Consider the following 21,541-nt stretch of genomic DNA (forward strand, 5'->3'; position numbering starts at 1 on the left):
ACGGTCAAAGACATCGAAATCAAATTCTAATCAAGGTCCTCTATTAGGAAATATTTACGTAATGGCCAATGTATTAATAGAAACAATAATACACATACGTCTACAAGCCACTTTGCTGGGTTTAAAAATATATCAGTTTCATTTACTTTGAAGATTCAAGTTTATCATGTCTGCCTATTTGGAAACAGGAGTTTTAAGAAAGTGCTTAAAAGTGCTTCTGTATAGTGCTAATGGATCTGAAACGGGTATGGCATCGAACACTTTAAATAACTTTCATAATTGCTATGGAGATGGCATGGTAATTAGAATTGCGTGTGAAACAGACGTTTGCGTCACTTTAGCTGATGCACGATCCATTAAGGGTGTTGACTGGGAACAGAAAAGACTTATCTGAAAAGGCAAGGAACTCATTTTCATGTATTCAGTGAAATTTCCTTCCACACTAACACCTTACCTGATGTTGCGATACGCTGAAAGTGGGTCAGTTAATTGCAAACGATTTCACCATCGAAATATGCGGCTAACAAGACAAAGGTGGTATACAACCATATTTCTCGCTTATGATTTACGGTCGATAGCACAAATACACTAAGAAAGTAAGAAACAAAGCAAAGCATTGACCTTCCAAAGCTAAAACTTTCTTGAAAGAAATACAAAATGTTAAAGACCCCACCCAAAGCAATTTTAGGTCCCCCGCTCTCAAAACAAAAAGGGGGAACGTCCTTCTAAACCGAGATATAATCAAATAACAATGGAAATGCCTCGATATATCAAATAAACTTATCCTTATCAGTTTCTTTGATGCCTTCAAGCAGATAATACCGAGTTATTTCCCCCCCCCCAAGAAGGATTACAGGTGTGGTAGAAAGAAACCGAGTACACGTGCTTGGCTTTTTCAATAACGTGTGTTCCCGTTGAGCTATACGGAAGTGTCCATTAATCTTATTCATATGAACAATATGGGATGCTCCGAAAAGAATACTTCGACGCGTTCCCAGTCTTCCTTTATTACTATTTCCTCATTACAACACTCAACAGGAAACCGGGAAGGCATCCCTAAATCTTAATGATTCTCGATCGCCAGACGCTGATAACAATGTAATGACTTTGGGAGATTTCTTAAAACATTTCAAATTGCTTCAATTTGCATTGCAATAAACATTATAAGAGACATCATTCAGCGAAGTGTTGCTTTGTTAAACAATGACAAGGGTAGATAGCTTTCCAATGGAAAATAAATAATTTTAATGAGGGAATCCTTGAAGATTTGTGATATGAGAAAGTTCTTTTCTCTTCCCGTCCCCAGACTAATAATATTCAAGACAATACCCACAAGAAGTCAGTATTAACACCTTTAAAATAAGTAGCTATAAATAAATGACATATAGTTTTCATTCAGGATGACATTTCATGCAACTGTTGCTAAGCGACAACTCCACATTTAAAAAAAAAAAAAATACTCTCTTTCCTAACGCGCAACTGAATCGTTATTGTTAATGATGAATTTTTTTTTTTTTTTTGAGAGCGGGAAGAATATATTCACAGGTGCATACACATAAACATACAAAAATTTATTGAAGAAAAACATCGAAGTTTATAATTTCGTATCAATTAGTACTATAAAGTCATAAAATAAAGCTGTACCTCAATTTTTCGAGTACATTCAACGAAAAATCGCATTTAAGTTAAGCTTTTCTGTATTCTACACGAAATTCTTAACTGTGATTCATAAATGTCGATCCGAGCGCCACCATACGACTAGTAACCAAACTTTGTTATTGCGCAGTATACTATAAGAGTTATATTAATAAAGAAAAGGTGTATTTACATAAATCTCTTTGGACAATTTTTATAACTGTTATCTCAAAAGTTGCATTTAATAAATAATTTGAATTTTAAATATTAATGTTTTTATTTTCTGAAAATTAAGTATAGCGTCTTGTAGTAGTAACAATAAGTATTTTCTTTAATAAATAGCTATTTCTTAAAGACCAATGAAATATGTAGCACAAATCGTACTCCAGTTGAAATGTAACGAAGGAATTAGCTAAACATTAATACTAAGACAGCTTTTTAGTCTGTAAATCGAATAAATAAATATAAAAAATGCAAAAACATTACAGCAGTTGAAAATAAATATAAAATATCTACACGATATTGCCTACTAGACGGCCAATGTCACGCAAATTGTGTGTACAACTAAACCCAGGTGACTGGCCCCAGATCTGTTGTTTCCTGCTAATTTGGTCTAACAACTACCGCATGCGTCAACCATTGTTCGGACTAGTACGTGTTGCCTGGCAACCAGTAGCAGTATCTGGTTTTGGTGTTGTGTATTGGACCTTCCTGATCAGTTTCCGCGGTCTTGTTTATAAAGCTTAATTAACCTTCACTGGTTAATAGACGGTCCCCAGCCGATGCATATCACTTCTTTTGGCAATGTTGGGATGTTAATTAAATTTGTATTAGTTTCTTGGTCACGTTAATTACCGTGTGATAAATAATAGTGGTTTAAAATGTCTTCATTTAATCCAGCCAAACAACGAAAGGAAAGAGGCACAACGTTTTTGGAAATGTTTCAATTCTTAACATCTTTAAATAATCCTTACGATTCTTCAATAGATACAAAACACGCAATATAAAATGCATTTTTAAAGTATATTTTTGGCATTTAAGGAAAAAAAAAAATTAACTGGCCTTTACTTGACGATTGCACGCACCAGGTGGTAATCAGGTCATTACGCCTGTTCGTACGAAAATGTCCCTCCATGATATAGTGTTATGTGTCAGACTGGCAGGTGCTGGTATGCTATCAAAACTCCCTGCCGAGATAGGAAGAGAGAGGCTTTCCACTGAGTGCACGGCGGATCGCCAGCCATCCGACCGGTTTAATAGTGGCAGGAAGTCAATATTTGCTCTGAAAGTGAAAAACGGCAAACAGAAATAGGGTGTGGAAGTCAGTGGAAAGTCTCCCTGCCACAATCGTAGTAGACGTCAAATAACAAATCGCGTCGTGAATCATTTTGGGATGCACAGATTTCCAGAAGCTGTCCGAGAAAGCCGAAAATGGATGAGTTTTTTTAAAAAAAAACTTAGTATTTCTACAAAAGACTTGAACCCTTCAAAATACTTATTTTCATTTTCACGAAATTACATTCGAAACACCTTTAATTATACCATAATTGTAATATTATTATATAAAATGTTTAATGGCGCACATAATTTTTTTTTTAATTTTGCAAACTATTCTAAAATATTTAAAATGTTAATTTACACATTGTAAGTAAAACATGTTACATTATTATTCTTAGATGGAAACCGCGTAAAAATAGTATTTATGGTGTAATTTTCCTCTCGGAGTATCAAAATTTTCTTTTGTTATAGGTCACCACTTTGTGAGGGGCACAGATTTGCGCAATACCATCGGATCGTGACAAAAAATTACTAAAAAAAAATAAATCTGTCACTAGCTAATTTCGAATGGTGATTAAACAAAAAAAAAAAGAGTAAAACTGTGGATAGAAATGCTTACACAAAAAATAAAATAACACCGATTTACAGGGAGCGAATATATAACATGAAGATAGCTGAGCAAGAGGAACTGATGTTTAGTAGGTCCTATGTTGGGCAGTTCAGGAAGTTCTATGAATTAAATATGATGTATAGTTCCGGTGGCGGTAACTTCAACCACGACCGGATGTTAACAGGTTGTATTGCGCATGATCACACTCGAACCCCTTCCGCTGAGGTGTCTCATCAAAAAAAATGTTTAGACGTATAAGCAATTTTTTGTTTGAAATTTCAATTTAAGTGATCCTAATGATTTACTGAATGTCCCATATGATTTTGACGACATCTCCTTACACGTGATGAAGTTATAAAATTTCTTTATATATAATGGTCTAATGTCATGGCCGAGTAACAATTGACTTCAAAGAAAGCTAAGTTATCGTGTGAGAGTGTGCCAATGGAGAAAGACTAGTGCGGTCCACCTCTGCCAACTGCGTGTATTCTTTGGTCGGTTAATTTATCTTTTGGGATGAAAATCCCGAATTTCGAGGAAGAATATAAATCCTGTCACCTCCATATAAGATTGGAAAGTGTCGTACAATTGAAAATTCCTCATGAGTTCTTCGAATTCCAGACGAGATCCGAACCTAGTTCTTACCAACCAAGAGGAATTTTAGTTACTGAATTAAGGATCTTCTTTGTAATGGCGATTATAAGTAGAATTGGCATTTTTCCTTAGTCATATTAGCGCTTGTTTATCGTAGTGGAAAACAGAAATATAATTCCAGAATTTAACACTGTACAACACTAACTGTCTTCCACGTTTCTCTTGAGAGATTCTCCTAATTGGTCTTTTATTTTCAACGTATTAAGAATTCAAAAGTACGTTTTTAGGAATGCTTCGTTACAAAATTTGCCCAAGCAAACTGACAGTAATCTTAATATTCACCTTTTAAATACGTCCGCATTCAGACCTCTCCGAAATGAGTTTACTGACAATTCCGATAACATCTGTGCTTTTTTATTTTTCTAGCCTACACTTCAAAATGTTGTTTTACAAAAGAACGACTTTAATAATATGAGAATACAAGTATGCTCAGCGGTTCATCAAAATAGACCAGGGGGGGGGGGGAGAGTAGAGGATGGGATCATCCACGTCGTAAGTGCTGCGCAACAAATGGTCGTTCTTTTTCCGAGAACCCCTTTCTTTTATGTGCAGTTAAAGGTTCAATTCTAGTTACATTCAAACACTGTGAGTGAAAAGATCATTGTTTAGAAATTCAATTTAATTATAGATAATTTTTTTAAAATTTCAAGCACTTTAAAAAAATTGAATCCAATAACCAATGCTACTACATTGAGAAGATTTGCCAAAGTTTAATAAAAAAAAGTTCTGGTTTACACCAAAAGACAATAAAAATATTTTAACCATCAATATGCTGACTTTATTATTTTTTACTTTATCTATTTTAATTTTTTTAAATTATTTAAAAAATTTTTATTTTTAAGAGATATATATATTTTCTTACATAATATAGTAGAGGACTAATTTGGGTATAATTTTCTTTCGTCTTTCAACAACAGACCTTGTAACATAAAGAGTTATTATTTAGTAGTCGTAGTCAAGTACGCATAGCTAATGACTCTAAAACTGCTACTTACGTAACTCAGAAAGCTATAAATATTTTAAAGGCGGTATTTTTAAAGCCTCACCCGACTATTTAGCCATTACTACTTACCAGTTTCCAAAATTATACTTATCAGCAATGAATCCTTTGTATAACATCGAAGTACTTTAAAAATTAACCTCAAGTTTCCTACGTACAATTAAGACCAAAGAGCCTTCTTTTGAAGAGGAAAGATTACGTGATTGAGGTTTGTGTCCAAACATAGCCAAGATAATTACAAGGTTATGACGTTATTAAATAATTTATGACGGACCAGACATCAATATAGTTGTCCAATGCCTTATTTTAAAGAAATGCACGATAAAATGAATATTTCATGAATAATGTATTCAAATACAGAAGAAAAAAAAAAGACTTGAAAAATAAATAAAAAGGAGTGGGCATTGGAGATGAAATACGCAAGCGCCATCTCGCGTTAAAAAGTTTATTTCAGGAAAGAGAAAATACATTAGTCCGTATAATAATGCAAAATTCTCAGAGAGTACTAAATTAAAATTAATATATTATTTCACAAAGAATTTGAAAAACCAATTATTTATTGATTTTCTACACTACGAAATAATCATTTCTCAGTAACATCAAATAAAGTTGCCTTTGCAGGAGTCAGGAGAAGGAAAAAAGAATTCTTCCAAAGGCTATTTTCGTTTACAGTTAATGCTGTATATGTTTTTTTTAAGTATTAATATTAATTACAAATATCTTAAGCTATTTCGTTACAGATCTTGCTTATATTCCGATATAGAGAAAAACAAAGGAAAAAAAACACCTAGTCAGGTTCCTTCAAGAAACCTAAGCATCTTGAAGAGCAAAATAACCCTGATTATCCTCAAACTGTGGAAACAAACCACCAAAAAACTCATTAAGAAACAAACAGCAGACAAAATTGCAAATTACTCGTAACAACCAACACGAGAAAGTAAATCATTGTTGGTCATGTCACGCGCCAACCAGTTAATGGACTGAATAGGAAATGACATTTTACTAGTGCGAGTTGTTGAATTCCATGGAAGGGTAATGCACAGTCGTTAAACAATGAGGGGGAATCGATAAATGGACGCGTGCAAATATACAAGAAATCTTACCTGATGGATTCGGTCATTTCAATGTTCGTCTCAGCTGTCGAAGGAGAATCTGATATGGAAGGTCTGCAGACTGAGCGAAGCCTGAAAATACAAACAAACACTACTGGAGAAGTTGCTCTTCAATGACATTATAAATTAATGATTAAACCTACAATCAGTAAAGTTTATTTTTATTTTTTTAAATATTCGCGCTGTTATTTTCTCCCACAAAATAGATATATCGACTTTGGAAAATGACACATGTGGCGCCACAGATTACGAGCGACAAAACAGAGAACTACGAACCTGAAGCGGATTGAGTCGAAGCACATAGTTGACGTAAATTTCGTGCTGCGTGAAGAGGTTGATGAACTGGTAGTGAGCAGGAAGGATACTCTTCTAGCACGCACATGATCCACTTACGATTATGGTCTCTGACAACCTTTGCGCTAATTTAAAAAAACACCTCAACTGTCGTGTTTCAAAATGAAGCAAAGGCTTAAAGTTTGTGCATTCAATTCAATAGAAAAACAGGATACAGAAATTGGATGGTTTGCCTATTTTGCAGGATGAGAATCTGGGTTTCCGGAAGGGGAAACCCTACGCCTCCGCATCAGACTGACTAACTCACCTTCCGATGAAAACCCTTACAAAAGGCTTTTCGCTTCCTAGATAAAACCCAGGTCTTTACATCACAAGAGGCGAAAATACTTGGGAGGTTATGTACTGAGAGGATTAAAAGAGGATTATATTAAAAACGCAATTGCTTTTCAAAGGACTGCGGATAATAATTTAGCTTACGTTCAAAGGGACTGGGTCATTCATCAAATATTACCTCTTCGCATTAATTTTTTTTCCGCTTCAAGTATCTTCATAACATCGCTGTATTTGTTAATTTTTAAGACGGACGAAGATATAAAGCTGCGACCAAAAAACTAATATTTTATTTACAAACCTAAATGCCAGCTCAGCATTTACCGACCAATCAAATTACAGTTGTTACGCTACACTTACTTTTAAATTTAGTAAGATTTAAGAGAAACTTACACATGTGGAATCAAAGGATAAATACACACACGCCTTTCATACAACTACAAAAGATACAAATACAACTCAAAAGATAATTGCAATGCTGAAACGAACATTCACATGTAAAGATAAGGATGTTATTTTGCCTCTTTACAAGGCCTTGATAAGACCTCACTTGGACTACTGTGCGCAGGTCTGGTCTCCTGGTTTCCGTTGCGATTCTGATATATTGGAGAGAGTACAAAGGAGAATGTTAAAAATGATATCAGGATTATGGAATACTGATTATGAAGACAGATTGAGAATTTGTCGACTGCAGACACTAGCAAACAAAAGAAAGAGGGATGATAAGATTGAGACTTACAAACTTCTGAAAGAGTCATATAGGATTTCAATTGATGAAATTTTTCGATTTATGGAAGGTGGGGAAAGGACGAGAGGGCATCTTTGGAAACTGAGAATGAAGGCCACCAAGAAGGGTGTGATGGCTAGATTTTTCTCTCAGAGGGTGGTGCGTGATTGGAATGGATTGTCATTGAATGTTGTGAGTGCAAGCAGTGTGAATGAATTCAAGAATACGTATGATAGCTTGTGTGTAGTATGTGGCCTCCCTCGATGAGTCATTGACTTCCTGGAGGTCTCTCTTAATAATAATAAGGCGAAAGCAACTGTTAACATCGTTTTGAAGTTTAAAGACAATAGCTTCATAAATAGATATTTCTAACAATCTCTCTGTATGAAGTTTGGGGTTTTGCAGTTTTGTATTATTCAATGTTTTTGCATGAAATCCAAAATGATCAATTTCAGATTTTTTTATTTTTATTTTTTGGAGTGAGTGAATTCGATTTATTTAACACAATCGTAACTGAAACTATAAAACGCTCGTGTTATGTTTATAACCATGTTCTTGGATCGAAGAGAAAATGCGATTTTCTTAGAGACGACAGTCTTTTACCTCCATCTGAGACAGATTGATTTTATCCTCAGTTGAAAAGGCCTAGAATATCTTTCCGTTGACGGGAGTCGAACTAAAAGAAACGCTTTTCTTAATACAGCTATGGAATATTCATTTAATAGAAATGCTATCATAATAAGGCGAAATCAACTGCTAACATCGTTTTGTTACTTTGTGTGTGAGCGCATATAACAGCAAGGAAAGTTTCCTCTTTCTTCTTAACCTTCTGCTCATTCACGATATTTATCTAGAAAATGGATATCCACTCGTTCTCGAATTACTCGTTTTTCAAACGAGTAATTCGTTCTCGATTCGAAAATTTAATATGTATTAAATTTTTTTTCGGGCCATTTCAATTCTAGTGTAAAGTAAACAACATTTAGTGAATTATAAGCTTACAATGCAACTTACTTTTGAAAAATAAGTCATTTATTCATTCTCATCACAAGTGTAGCCATTTGTATAATTATATAGGACCTGCTGCGTGTCATTTATAAATTGATCTATGTTTGCTACAATCATGATAGTTTTTACTTCGTTTAGTTGTCCAACTTCTTTCATACTCTTCCCCCTCATCTTGCGGTATATGTTCTTCTCTTGATTTAAACTGTATTCTTGACTTACACGATCTGATTTTTTTCCCCGTCAATCCAACTACAAACTTTTCCTTGCCTTATCTTCGCATTCCTTAACCTTCCGAAAAAAGTTGGTATTTCTTTATCAGTGGTCTCCCTGTTCTTTTTTCCCCGATAAAATATCCGGATCAATTCTTTTCTTTTTGTAGCATTTGTTCCTATCATTCCGTGAATTTCTTTGTACTCTTATTTCTTATGGTTGGCAGTTTCCGTGGCTCCTCTCTCTCTCTCTCTCTCTCTTTGTTCGAGCGGCTTAATGTACCTTATTTGAACTATAAGTTCGCGTGCGTTAAACGATTTTTCCTTATTATGTTAATAAAATTGCTTCTTGGTGGTCTCGTAAGTTTTGCAGAGATACAGTGTGCTGTTTTCCCCAAAAAAATGACTGATGTAACAAACGTTGATGAGAGGGAACAAGATTATTGTAAACAGGAAATTTTCTTTACTCGACTATCTGAAATTAATAAATTCAGTTAAGTTATACACAAATCTAAAATCGTTTGTATAAAATATTTCGCAGACGAGGAAGGAGTTATTGAAATATGACCAACAGGAGATCAGAAGTTTAAGTCGGTTCTAGAAACTATCGACTATGTCCGTTATGTACAGTTTCTTTTATAGATGACGCATAAACCAACAAGCACAAAATGAAAGAAAACTAAAGCGTGATTAGAAGCAACGGCCTATCAGTTTTTCTTTAAATCCTTCCCTTTAGTAAAACCAAGAGTCAGGCTTCTTGATAACAATACTGTGATCTGGCGTGTTGATTTTGCTGAATCAACAAAGACTTAGAATCTTATCTATTTATTACAGATACTTCTCTCTTCGGGCACTCAATCTTTATTACACACGCATTCAGTTACGGAAATGTATCCGTAACTAGTAACAAACGAAGAATATCCGTGACGATTGAAGAAAAAAGCCTCATTCCAAAGCATTAACTATTTGTAGATCACGAAGTCATTATATCGTATAGAATCAAAAGAAGTAATGTGGGGCTTGCTTTTGATATTAAATCACCTTTTAATGATACCTTTTAACTTTTCCAGTTAGTGAAAAAACTAGTTCAACAAGATATCTCAGTGAAGCGACTGAAATTGTTTTCGGTGTTCACGATATCATTCCATTATTTTGTACTTTAAAAACACAAGTCTGTAATTTGACAGCGAATGTCATTCGCGTTATATAATCGGCTCGATCTCATCTAAGCACGAGTCACGTTTAAGAGAAACTTGAGTTTGGTTCTAAAATAAGACATTTTCGAGAGAAAGTAGGAATAGGAGACATTGCGGAACTGGTTATCACGAAACTCCAGACACCATTTTTAGCAATTCGCATTTCTGGTTTTAGACATTTGATAAGCCGAATTTTTAGTTTGATGAGAAGCAATGCGGTGTTTCTTTAATCGTACAAAATAAACGCATATAAAACAAAGTAAGTGCTATATAACAAGATCTTTTGTAAAATGAGACATACTATTTTGGAAAACAATGGATATATACATAATAATGTCCTACCAAAATCATGTACATTAACATACGAATATTAATATATTAACATACGAATATTAACAAACCACACCTTCTGATGCATTTTGTTAATCTGTAAGAGATTAGCAGTTCGCAAGAAAAGAACTACGAACTTGTATCGCAAATGAAGAGTACACAGAAATGCTTTATCTTTCATTTCAGAGGGGGAATAGCAAGCTGTCATTTCACAAAAATGTCAGCATGTGCTATTCTGCAACACATCGCATTTGCATATCACCATTAAACATCCAAGCTATAGTTCAAAGTGCTGAAGAAACCCATGTATGGAACTGAACACAATACAATACTACGTAAGCCTAAACTACTGACTGACAACAACACGGCAGCCAACGCTCCTAAAGAAATGCGGTTGCTTCACTGGGTACTGACTATTCTGTTTGAATGCAAGCCGCCACACGACAATACAATAGGAGTTTTTAGGATAGAGAATTACGAGCAACGAATTTTCTTGGAAGAGCCGAAAGTCACAACAATTTAATTACAACAAACACACATCATCCACTGACATGGACCAAGACATACAGAAACTGGTCCTGGAAATCACGATCATGGGAAATCACGCTACACTCCTCTCGAATAAGTCTATGTGGAAGCTGAAACGCTTTTGCATCTGCGTTTTCTGTTTAATCGATGAAATTTGAAGATGACAGTGTAATGATGTGGATATTTATTTTCGTGGTATGGATCAGGCTCACTAGTCGAAGTGCATGGACTTCAATGCTATTCAATGCTAGATTATACTTGATGATGGACAACTGTGTGTTTTGAACTGCAGCAATTTTATGGTACAGTCCTTATACTTTCCAACACGACAAGGATTTATATCACAAAGCAATGATTTTATATACATAAGTTGAAGAGAAGAACACTGCAATAGCAGAAGAGATCCTCACTTGAACCCAGCAGTCCTCTGAGGGAAGAAGTGAAAGGTATAATTATGGCCCAGCGAAGACCATCCGTTTTCATTAATGATTAATGGAACTTACTGAGGCTTTAAATGAATAGTGAAGCACTATACTAAACTGTCAGCAATTAGTATAAATTTTCAATGTAAAGTTGACAATTGGATCGTTTGAGAAGCTAAATAATTCCTTTTTTTTAAAATCACTTGAAAAAAAAAACTGCCCGGTGTTTCATTTTTATTTATAACCGCACATTGAATGATTTCTGTATTACAAATAATATCATTTGCTAATATATCCGTATTGGTGTTTCTCAATTTATATAGTTTATTTTTAAACACATTCTAAAAATAAAGAAATTCTTTTGAAGTAACGTGCATTATTTTGATTCCTAAACGATTTCATATTAATTATATTCTTTATTTCCATAGCAATTCGTACAAAGTTATTTTTACATATTCTTATTCATCTTACGTTTGTTGGAGAAATAAAGTAATGAAATACGACATCGTTGCTATGATGTTTAATCGTTGCAACGATGTTTAATCGTTGCAACGATTAAACATCGTTGCTATGCTAAGATCAGTCCGCATCTTCATAAGATATTGGAGGAAACAAAACAAACGTCTGGTTGACCCACTTATGAAAGTAGGCCAATAAGACCGTTAGCAGGTACATTTAATTCAACCAACCAATCCGAATGAGAATTAAATATTTCCTAACCGTTAATCTACACAGTAGAGAAATGATTCTGTCAGTCTATAAACAGTTGAAACCTGTTCGTGAGTGAAAAAATTAATTATTAAACGGAAAGAAGGACGCAGCGAAATCACATTTTAAAATTGCCACTTCGCAATGTACGAGTGAGGATTTTATGTAGGGACGGTGAAAATAGCGATGAAATAAGTCTTACTATAGTACCGATAATTATTTTTCTCCAGCAAACTACCAGCTTTAGAAAGGTATATCAAGCCATCAAGTCTCGATGGATCTAATAGGTTAATGGAATGTGAGCATTAGCTGCAGGTTATCGTTACGAGAAAGGAAGAGTCTGCCATTAGTTTGTTCGTTAACCTTTTAGTCGATCTCGTGTAATTATGGAAATGTTTCTTAACGGTGGACGCGTATAAAGTTGCAGTTTCGCCAATTTTTCTACTAAATTGGATGTAGAATTTAAGAATGGAATGCGAATAATATGGGGTACAAATGTTGTAGAAAATGACACGTTTTTTTTTTTTTTTTTCGTACCCATGACTTCGGCTGAGACGATGGTTCAATGGAAGCCATGCATCATCTATTTTTTCTCTACAACACCGATGTCTGCTTAGTATAGTGAGATGCTTTTTTTTCTTCTGAAATATGCATTCTTGACTCCATAAATTTATGAGTATTATATTATTTCTGCTTGTTGACGCAAGAATAATGCGCTGCTAAGAGCGCCCTGCTATGCCTCCAATATTATGGAAAAATTGATGATTTATTGTTTTGTTTCCTCGTCCGTATTAGCAGCTTAGTGAACCCGATTAGATCCGATTTTTTCCCCTCATTTATATATAAATAAGGCTCTCTCTATATATGATGAAATAACGTCAGATGCGCCTATTACAGCGTCGAATTAAAGAAAATAATTTTAAATAAATTGTGTACACACGAATGATAAGTATCGAAGATACTTATTTCAACATGCAATGAATAATTGTTTCTTAAACTGCAAAACAGCTCTGTGTCTGCATATTTTAATCTTTATATCAGTATGTTTGAAGAAAATTTGTTTATCAGGATATACGAGGATATCAGGATATATATCGTAATGACAGAAAATGTTCCATATCATAGCATTAATTATATTATGGAAATAAGGTTGAATTCTTTTTATACTTTATTTACAATTTGTATAACTCAAATTATACATTAAATTATACACGTTATTTATATAACTTCGTATTTAGTATTTTTGTTATATTTTATGTAATTTTAATATTTTTTTAAAGTTTAATGTTTCATAGTCCGAGAACATTACTTGAAAAAAAACCAAATGTGAAACGTCTTTTAAAGTCACAATTATGAGTTAATATCAATTATAGTAACTGTTGAAAATAAAATAAAATTCCTTAATAAAAATATCTTATTAAGATTTTTTTTTATTTGTCCGCATATTTTTTTATATATATTTACAAACGGGCATTTTTGCGGCACTAGAAATGCCAATTCTCCACAAAGCCTTGGCTTTTTCGCCACATGTAGCTAGTAGAGATGAGGTTTGGACATCAGAGGATTAGACAAACCAAGCCGGCGAGCCAAAAACACGCTTAAAAGGTAGATTACTTATTTTTTTAAAAACCTAATTATAGTGAGTTTCATCCTCCAGACCAAGTGGTACTGATAGCAAATTGAAAAGCAACTAAGACAAATGAATTTCAGAGAAGTGACAACCATAATTTATTAACTAGAAGCATAATAGTATTCTCAACTAGACCAGAAGGGCGTAAATTTGTCAGTATTACGCCGCTTAAATTTCACGAGAGGTTGACAAATGTCAACCTCTCGTGAAACATTTTCAGTTACGCCATCTCTCCCAATGTCTACAGAAACACCAGTGCATGAAAGCAAATCGGATCAACTCTACACTATTCGTAGACGTTTATTTGTTATCAGTATTTGCATATTATTTTCTAGAAACGATGCGATGTAATAAATTGGCCTGGTTATTTTCTTTAAATAGAAAACTTGCCGATGACACCACAAGGACTTTAATCAGAAGGGATTCACCACTTATAACTAAAGTAAATTTTTAGTACAGCTTGCGTGTATCATGGAAATAGTAGATCGCTGATTATCAGAAAATTTCATTATTTATTTATTGAAATACGCATCCTTTTCGTTTCAGGTTATTATCCACATGGCTCGTGATAAAATAAGGACGATTTTTTAAATCCCAGACTTACCGAAGATGATATACTTTAGCCATCGGTAAGTAACATGTCCGTACTGGTTATTAGAAATAATATTTTCTATAAATTTCTGACTCATGTGTTCTCTGGGTCAAGCTGTTTCCAAAAAGTTGACAGTAAAATACAAACGATGGAGAAAAAAAAAAAAAAAAAAAGAGAAAATCTGCAAGGCCAAACGTCATCCAGGAACATCACCTCGCCCGCAGCTGCCGTAGATCATCCATTATATTTCAAACATCCCCGTGACAGATACAGCTAATCGCTCTTCTTGTGCACGTGCTACAGTGAGCACGTCCCTCGTTGCTGATTACCTCCGCTTTGCTAATCTGATTGGTTGAGTTATCCATAACAGAGAACTTCGTTCCTTGTGTGTGTCGATCTCCCCACCAAGTAGCCTTAAAACTCTGTGAAGCGTGTAAGAAGAAAACGTCATTGTACGTCAAATGCTGCTTCTGTGATAGAGAGGGATAGAAATTTGCAATGAACGTATTTAGATCGGTTCTCATCGAGCCACGTGTGTGATGCTGGTCAACACTGCATGAAATCAGGAAATTGTGGAAATGGCGTATATGGTAATGCCTTATTATTTGAGGGGGGAAGATGGGTGGGTTCGAATCTTTTCCTCTAAATTCAACATCGAACTCATACGAATTACATTCATTCACTGAAAATAGGACGCATTTTTAAATGATCCTTTAAAATTACTTCGTTTCACACGTATTTAAGCAACTGTTATAATATTGTTGCTACAGCATCAGTAACACTAAATTTCAATCGTTAGATTAATTTAGAATTACAGAGGATGCAACTAAGGACATAAGGTGGGTGTCCGTTAAATGCATGCGTTCTATGCTCAATTTGTCCGTTTCGACAAACCATGTTATGTTTGTATGAAATCAGCAAGCTTGGTTACATTCGATTGTCCCGTAAAAGGTACCGACGTTCGAGGCAGGATTCGAAGCCAGACCTTTTCGACCTGAAAATCAAAAGTAGTCCAATTGGAGGCATCTTTCAATTGACTGGAGTAAAGTGACACACACTTGACATTTGTTAAATGGCAGAAACAAAACATTCTGTTAATAGAATAAGGAGGTGATCATGGAATCAAACATCGACTCATTCATCGATCAAGCCAATTAACATTATTGTGAGTAATCTAACGACAAGTTAGAAAACACATGAATCGCATTGTAATTCTTGCTTTAACACGTTCATTGCCAAAGCACGCGATATCGCGTGTCCTCACCGAACGGCCGATCACGCGTTATCGCAAGGACGTCGCCAACTAAATAAAAAAAAATAAAAAAAATTTGCCCACCACACGAAATTCCAATTTTCAGCTTGGAAATGAACGTGTTAATAAGAAAATATTAAAGTACGTGTGTTTCCAAAGAGCAAAAGTGAAGGGAAAACAAAGAAACAGAACCTCTTTCGGCGAGTTTGGAGTCTAGAAGACAGCCAAGAACTTCATTCCAGCCAATGCGATGCAGGTTAATGCATTTATTACTGTGCATAAACTAATTAAGTACCCTTACGTTGGTCGTAATGGATTGACCCAGTTTTTAATAAAACTGAACAAAAATAGATTAAGATTTTAAGAAAACTGAGAAGTCACATTAGAACCCTTATTTCGAGTAAATGTAAAAGGTATTTCAAGTAATTAGTGTAATTTCTCCCATTCAAGTTAGGGAGAAACGTTGCTAGAATAATGTCCTCAATGAGTTGCAAGCAACCTTGCACAGCACAGTTGTGCATTGGAGACGTTTACATATTTCTCAAAGAGATCTTAAAATCGAAATTTTTGCTATTCAGTTATTAATGAATTTCAAAATAAATATACACGATGGACCAAACCAATCTAGCTACCGGATTTTTCAAAAAATGAAATTATGAAATCCGAGAAGTTGAATTTGAAGTGAGATTGCTTTCCAAGCAAGTGACGCACTTGGGAAGAAGGATCTAATCTTCAATAAAAGAATCCGTATTGAAATAAAACACAATAACTGAAAGCAGCGCAACCTCCAGTCATAAACAGGGAGAGGTACAATGTAGTGATGCGTAAGTTTTTATTATTGAAGAACCAATTACCAATTTAATTGTATGGTTTTGGATGCACGTGCAGTAAGGATGTGCGTTATCTTATAATTTAAATGGCTAAGGTCATAGTTCTTCGAAAGACAACGTTTTTATCCTGAACAGAGTAGACTCGATTAGCCATTTGTGGCAAGGATTAGTCAAGAAATTAGTCAACAGTGTTACGAGTTATAAAACAAGTACAATCTAAGAGAATTCATATTCATTTTCTCAAAAGGAAACGTGAGTATTTCCGCGAAAGACTCAAGAGTTCATGGATTTACCATGGAGGCTTGCTATTTAGAATGCTTAGAAAGATATTACAGACAGTCTGATATAAAAACTAATTTTTGCATCGTTCTATCTGATAAATATCAGACAGAATGTGCGACTAAACTAGCATTTTTGTATAGTGTGCTAGTTTTGAAGTTGTCTTGAATTCTACATCTGTCAATGCGAAAAATTCAACAGGCATTTTATAATGTTCCCCAAAGTTGTCTTTTCCACATATTTGGTTAATAATTCTATGGTTAACATGACAAAGCTATTATAAAAAAACCACCAGTTTGGAAATGTTCCAATTGAAGAACCTTGTATTTTAAGAGGGATTTTTTTTAAATATTAAAATGCTAGTTATCATTTAATAAAAGTTTAAAGAAAGGCGCATATACACGAAAAAAAATCACATTCTTTACCCTTCTTCCCCCCCCCCCCCAAAATAATTTTGTGGGTGGGTGGGTGGGTTGGGGGAGAAGGGTAAAGAATGTAAAATCAGGAATATGAAACATGCATTTTGGCTCCATCTAGCGGTACGACCATGAAATAAATTTTAGTTTACGTTATTAAAATTTATTTCGTGTTGATTCTTATTGATGATTTGAATAACTATGATTAGAAGCAATTCATTTGAAAATTAATCACAATCATCTATTTAAACAATATTCAGAATAAATAGTATTTCTCGCAGTGTTCTGCTTGTGGTGTAGATGGAAATTCTTTGGACACGTTCCAGATCAAAGTGGGTAGTTAGTTGGTAGACGGAAAGGATTATATTCCTGCGTGCGGAACGTTAAATTATCCTTTGATTACTTTCCTTTAAGTGCCTTCCGACCGCAATTACTCCACTCTTCGTGTATCCACTATGTTTTCGTGTCGAGTAATCCTGTTGAAAACGATCTCTACTAACCACAGCTGTGAATTTTTGATCTTAAGCCAACAATGACGCTTTTATTGAACTCCGAGGATGTTGAACTTTTTTATATTAAACCGATCCTGTTTTTCCCCATCCCTATTTTATATAAAGGAGCGAATTACGATTTGAATTTTATTCCGGTCACTTTTAATAAAAAGCATTCAGATGCCGCCGTCCTTAATTTGGAGTCACTGACCAGAAGGAGAGCAGCCTGTTATTAGCACTAGCTATAGATAAAGTAAAAAGATAAAATCTGAATCTAGCATATGCTCGCCCGTTTTGGGAAACACACAAATGAATATGTTTTTCTCCATCAAATATAATTAGAATACAAATATCAGAGATAAAGTACACGCATCTTTCATTTGTTTCCCAGTAGGAAAACCATCGTGATTTTATAAACTATTCACCAGTAAGAGTTATGATTTTCCCCACCGCTACAATTTCCAATGGCTGTGTGGGAATATCTACAGCAGCTTTTGAAAAGTACATTCTATGATCTTTCTTTTTATCTTCCATTCTCCGTGAATTGTTTCGCGCCTTTTATTTTCCATCAATTTAATGGTATTTTATATTTCACCAAGTCTCAATATTTCAACGATCTGTAAGGAGGTGATGCTTCTTGGAAAATGAATTTTTGATGACAGGAGCTCTTACGCAATATTTCTTCATCTGTATTTCTTTACCTGTTGCTATTTCACAAGAAGAAGAAAGGAAAAAAAGAGTGAATTTGATCTTCTGGTATTCCAGTCGGATAAATCACTGAATTTCCCCTTCCGAGCTATGATGGAGAAAAATTACAGCCGTTAAACAGACAAAAAGTTGGTTATGAAGGAATTCGATCGTGAGTATTCTATTTTTAGTATCGAAGACCGTAGAAAATGCAAAGAAAAGAGTCTGATTTATGCATTTAATGAAAATCTTTACTGTGCAGCTCAAAATGAAGATGTATATTTAATCTTCAGTGTTCTGTAGCCTATTTAATAGCAGCCATTAACGCACATCCGCGAATAGTGGGAAAGGCTCTTTCTGCACACCGAGTGTCACCGACGATAAAATATACGGCTGTGAGTCAGGCTTCACATCCGGGAAGATCCACACCAGATACGGCACGGTTTGTCGGAATTAGGCGAAGTTCGTCCGGCAGCAATTATCTTTAGTGTTTTGTCCCTTGCATAAGAGACAGCGTAGGAGGGCATTTATCTCTCAGAAATTGTATACCTCCCCCGTAGTTTCATTAGCATAGCTGGGAGACGTTCATGACTCACAAGGGGGGGGTCTACGAGTGTGTATTTTATTTGGAAAAAAGATTGTATTCATGCATATTTCCTTTTTGTAATGACTTGCTAAAGTCATGATTCGTACATAGGCGACTCCTTGTGTAAGTCCAGTAAGCCTCTTCCCTCTGTAGTCATTAATGATACAGTCAGAAGGCGTGAGCATTATGTGGGCATTATATGCAATAATTCTCTTTGTGTGTAGTAGAAACTACATTTGGTTTTCTTATTTCGTTTTTAAATATTAAGCGAAACTTATAATAGTAAAACTGTTATATGAAATCTTTCATATGCCCCTGCACAGATGTCTTCGCCTCATAGCATAGGTGCAATGCGCAACCAAATAACTATTCTCAGTCTGGGGAAAAAAAAGCGTCGTAAGAAACAACTGTGAGTAATTGCAAAGAAACGAATTATCGTTTTTCTTTTCATCCAACGTCAGCTTCAGTTCCTTTTCCAATCCATCTAATAATTAATCCTCTTATTCGAAAATCACACTTAGGCACTGCTTAATGCACGACTTCACCTACACACACCCGTGTTGGATCAATAAAAAAAGATGAGAGTTATTTTATTGAAATGGAAATGCATCTGCTGAAAATCACGAAAGGATTCACGAAGACTCGCCTTTCTTTAATATTAACAACCACAAAGAGAGCGCAACGTTAGTTTTATTTTTGTTATCCAAGTGAGGAAAGCAAATGTTAAAGTGTGAGAAGAGAAAAGCACCAACTGCAGTTGATGGAAAAATATTTTTTATTTGCAAATAAATATTTATTTATACCGAAGGTAAATCAAACCGAAGGTAATTTATTTATTCACCGTATGAAAATATGAATGAAGTTCACGAATCATTTTGTGTCAGTCTCGTTAAGATAGCATCAACTAATGCGGAGTCACATGTTTCAATTTAAATCGTAATTATTTTACTGAGAAAAGAATTTAATGACCATTCAATGAAATGCGTTTCGTACCCATTATTTCAGAGCATCCCCCCCCCCCTTCAGTCAATAGCATTCTGTGATTTTTATAAATGGACACAGGAATCCGATATCTAATAATCTCCTTAAACAACAATGCTGTATGAACATTTCTTTATTGTTTCTCAGTCGATTCTCTTAATAAATCGCGTGGAAATCTTTACAAGTATAGGTTTATGTATCTGAAGATAAAAAAAAAGAAGACAAAATTACCCAGAATGTACACATTTATCCCATAACACACGGGATAAAGCTAAAAATACTGCAAAGTCATAACAGATAGGAGTAAAAACTTCAGAGACAATAAATTTAGTCTCATTTCTGCCTTTTTGCCTGCAGCAAATCTCCTCAAACCATTTTTTATTCGATTTGGAAATCATTACCGTATTCCAAAAGGGAAAGCTAATCGATGAGTAATAATTTCTCCATCGTACTGATCACCTCCCCTGAATTACACCAAGCTAGTTTTGATAAAAGATATCCATAGAGGATATTTTTAATTCTAAACTCTCAATGAGCGTGCTTTACGTCACTGCCGGCTGTCTCCGAAATGAATCACCATCATTTCTACCCATTTGATCAAGCCTTTTGCAGCATCATTAATAGTTCGAGCTCCCAACAGATGAAAATTTAAAGTTGCATCCATCGGCATCTCTAACCCACGCAGATGCATATTTCTCAAGCACAAAAGAGTGCGATCAGTAGAGAGAGAGAGTAAGTTCTTACAAAAGCAAGCTATAAAGCATCTGAAGGAATGATGAAAAGTGTTTAGCAAGACTGTAAAAGTACAACAGTAGTTAGGACCATAAAACACTTTCCGACCAAATTTTACTTCGCACTCTGAGTGCTTCTACTTTCTTCTTTTCTTTAGCCAACTAAGAGTTGACATCACCTATAAAATTTATTACGCTGGTGAGTGGATGACCGAGGAGGGAAGGATGTATATCCACTTGCTTCTTTCCCCGACATGTATGCTTCGACTGCAGACATTTAAGTGTTCCTTACTGCGGATGAAACAGACTTAATGTAGCGTCAGTGGGATTTAAGATGAAGACAGCGGTAAGTACACAAGTCTTCTAGGATGTGCAGTTCTTTAGTAAAATAATTCTTAGAGAACCGACGTTCTTGTCAAAAGAAGAACATTTTATGAGCATGTGGGTGGATGAAAAAAAAAAGCTAGGCACGTGTATTCGAATCGGCTCGTTTACTGTACGGTATTTTTTGTCAATTTCGATTAAGCATGCATGCGTACCCCCCTTCCTCTACTCTTTCATCACCCCCCCCCCCCGCCAGCGTGGACCACCTACATCAAAAATAAATTCTGCTTTTAACAAATGCAACTAAAAACTGCGATCGAAATTATGGGGTTCGTCAGTCTGGCTGATGTAAGGTTAATGATGTCCGCTGGCGGCAGGTCAGGGTGAGATGTAATTAAAAGTGCAGAATGTAATTACACTTGGCGAGACAACTCCGTTATGACTCTGGAAAATTAATTTCACTTCGAACCCTGAACAGTTTTATGATTAAAATCGGGCGTGTTTCAAAATTCTTTATAAGTTGACGTTAGTTAAAAAAACATGGGTTATTACTACTAATGGGATCTCTATGCATAATAATTACTATTAATTAATATCAAATAACAGAATAATTTTATTCAAATTAATTCATAACGTTTTAATAAAAAGCTAGCATCCTCATTTTGCAGATTAATGAACCAACTTAACCCCGCCTATTTATG

At 34.9% G+C, this 21,541-nt stretch overlaps 1 protein-coding gene across 1 annotated transcript in view; it reads right to left on the reverse strand.

Moving 5' to 3' along the window:
- Positions 1-21,541, reverse strand: part of LOC150106557 (IQ motif and SEC7 domain-containing protein 1-like) — a 341,476-nt gene that overhangs the window by 204,789 nt on the left and 115,146 nt on the right. The window contains exon 2 of the mRNA XM_090393432.1: positions 6,281-6,361. Coding sequence (XP_090249558.1) covers positions 6,281-6,361 — 81 coding nt within the window. The remainder of the gene's footprint in view (positions 1-6,280; positions 6,362-21,541) is intronic.

The sequence above is a fragment of the Typopeltis vanoorti genome, chromosome 5, assembly GCF_054136105.1.
Source record: "Typopeltis vanoorti isolate ZY-2024b chromosome 5, IOZ_Tvanoo_1.0, whole genome shotgun sequence".
Classification (NCBI taxonomy): Eukaryota; Metazoa; Arthropoda; class Arachnida; order Uropygi; family Thelyphonidae; genus Typopeltis; species Typopeltis vanoorti.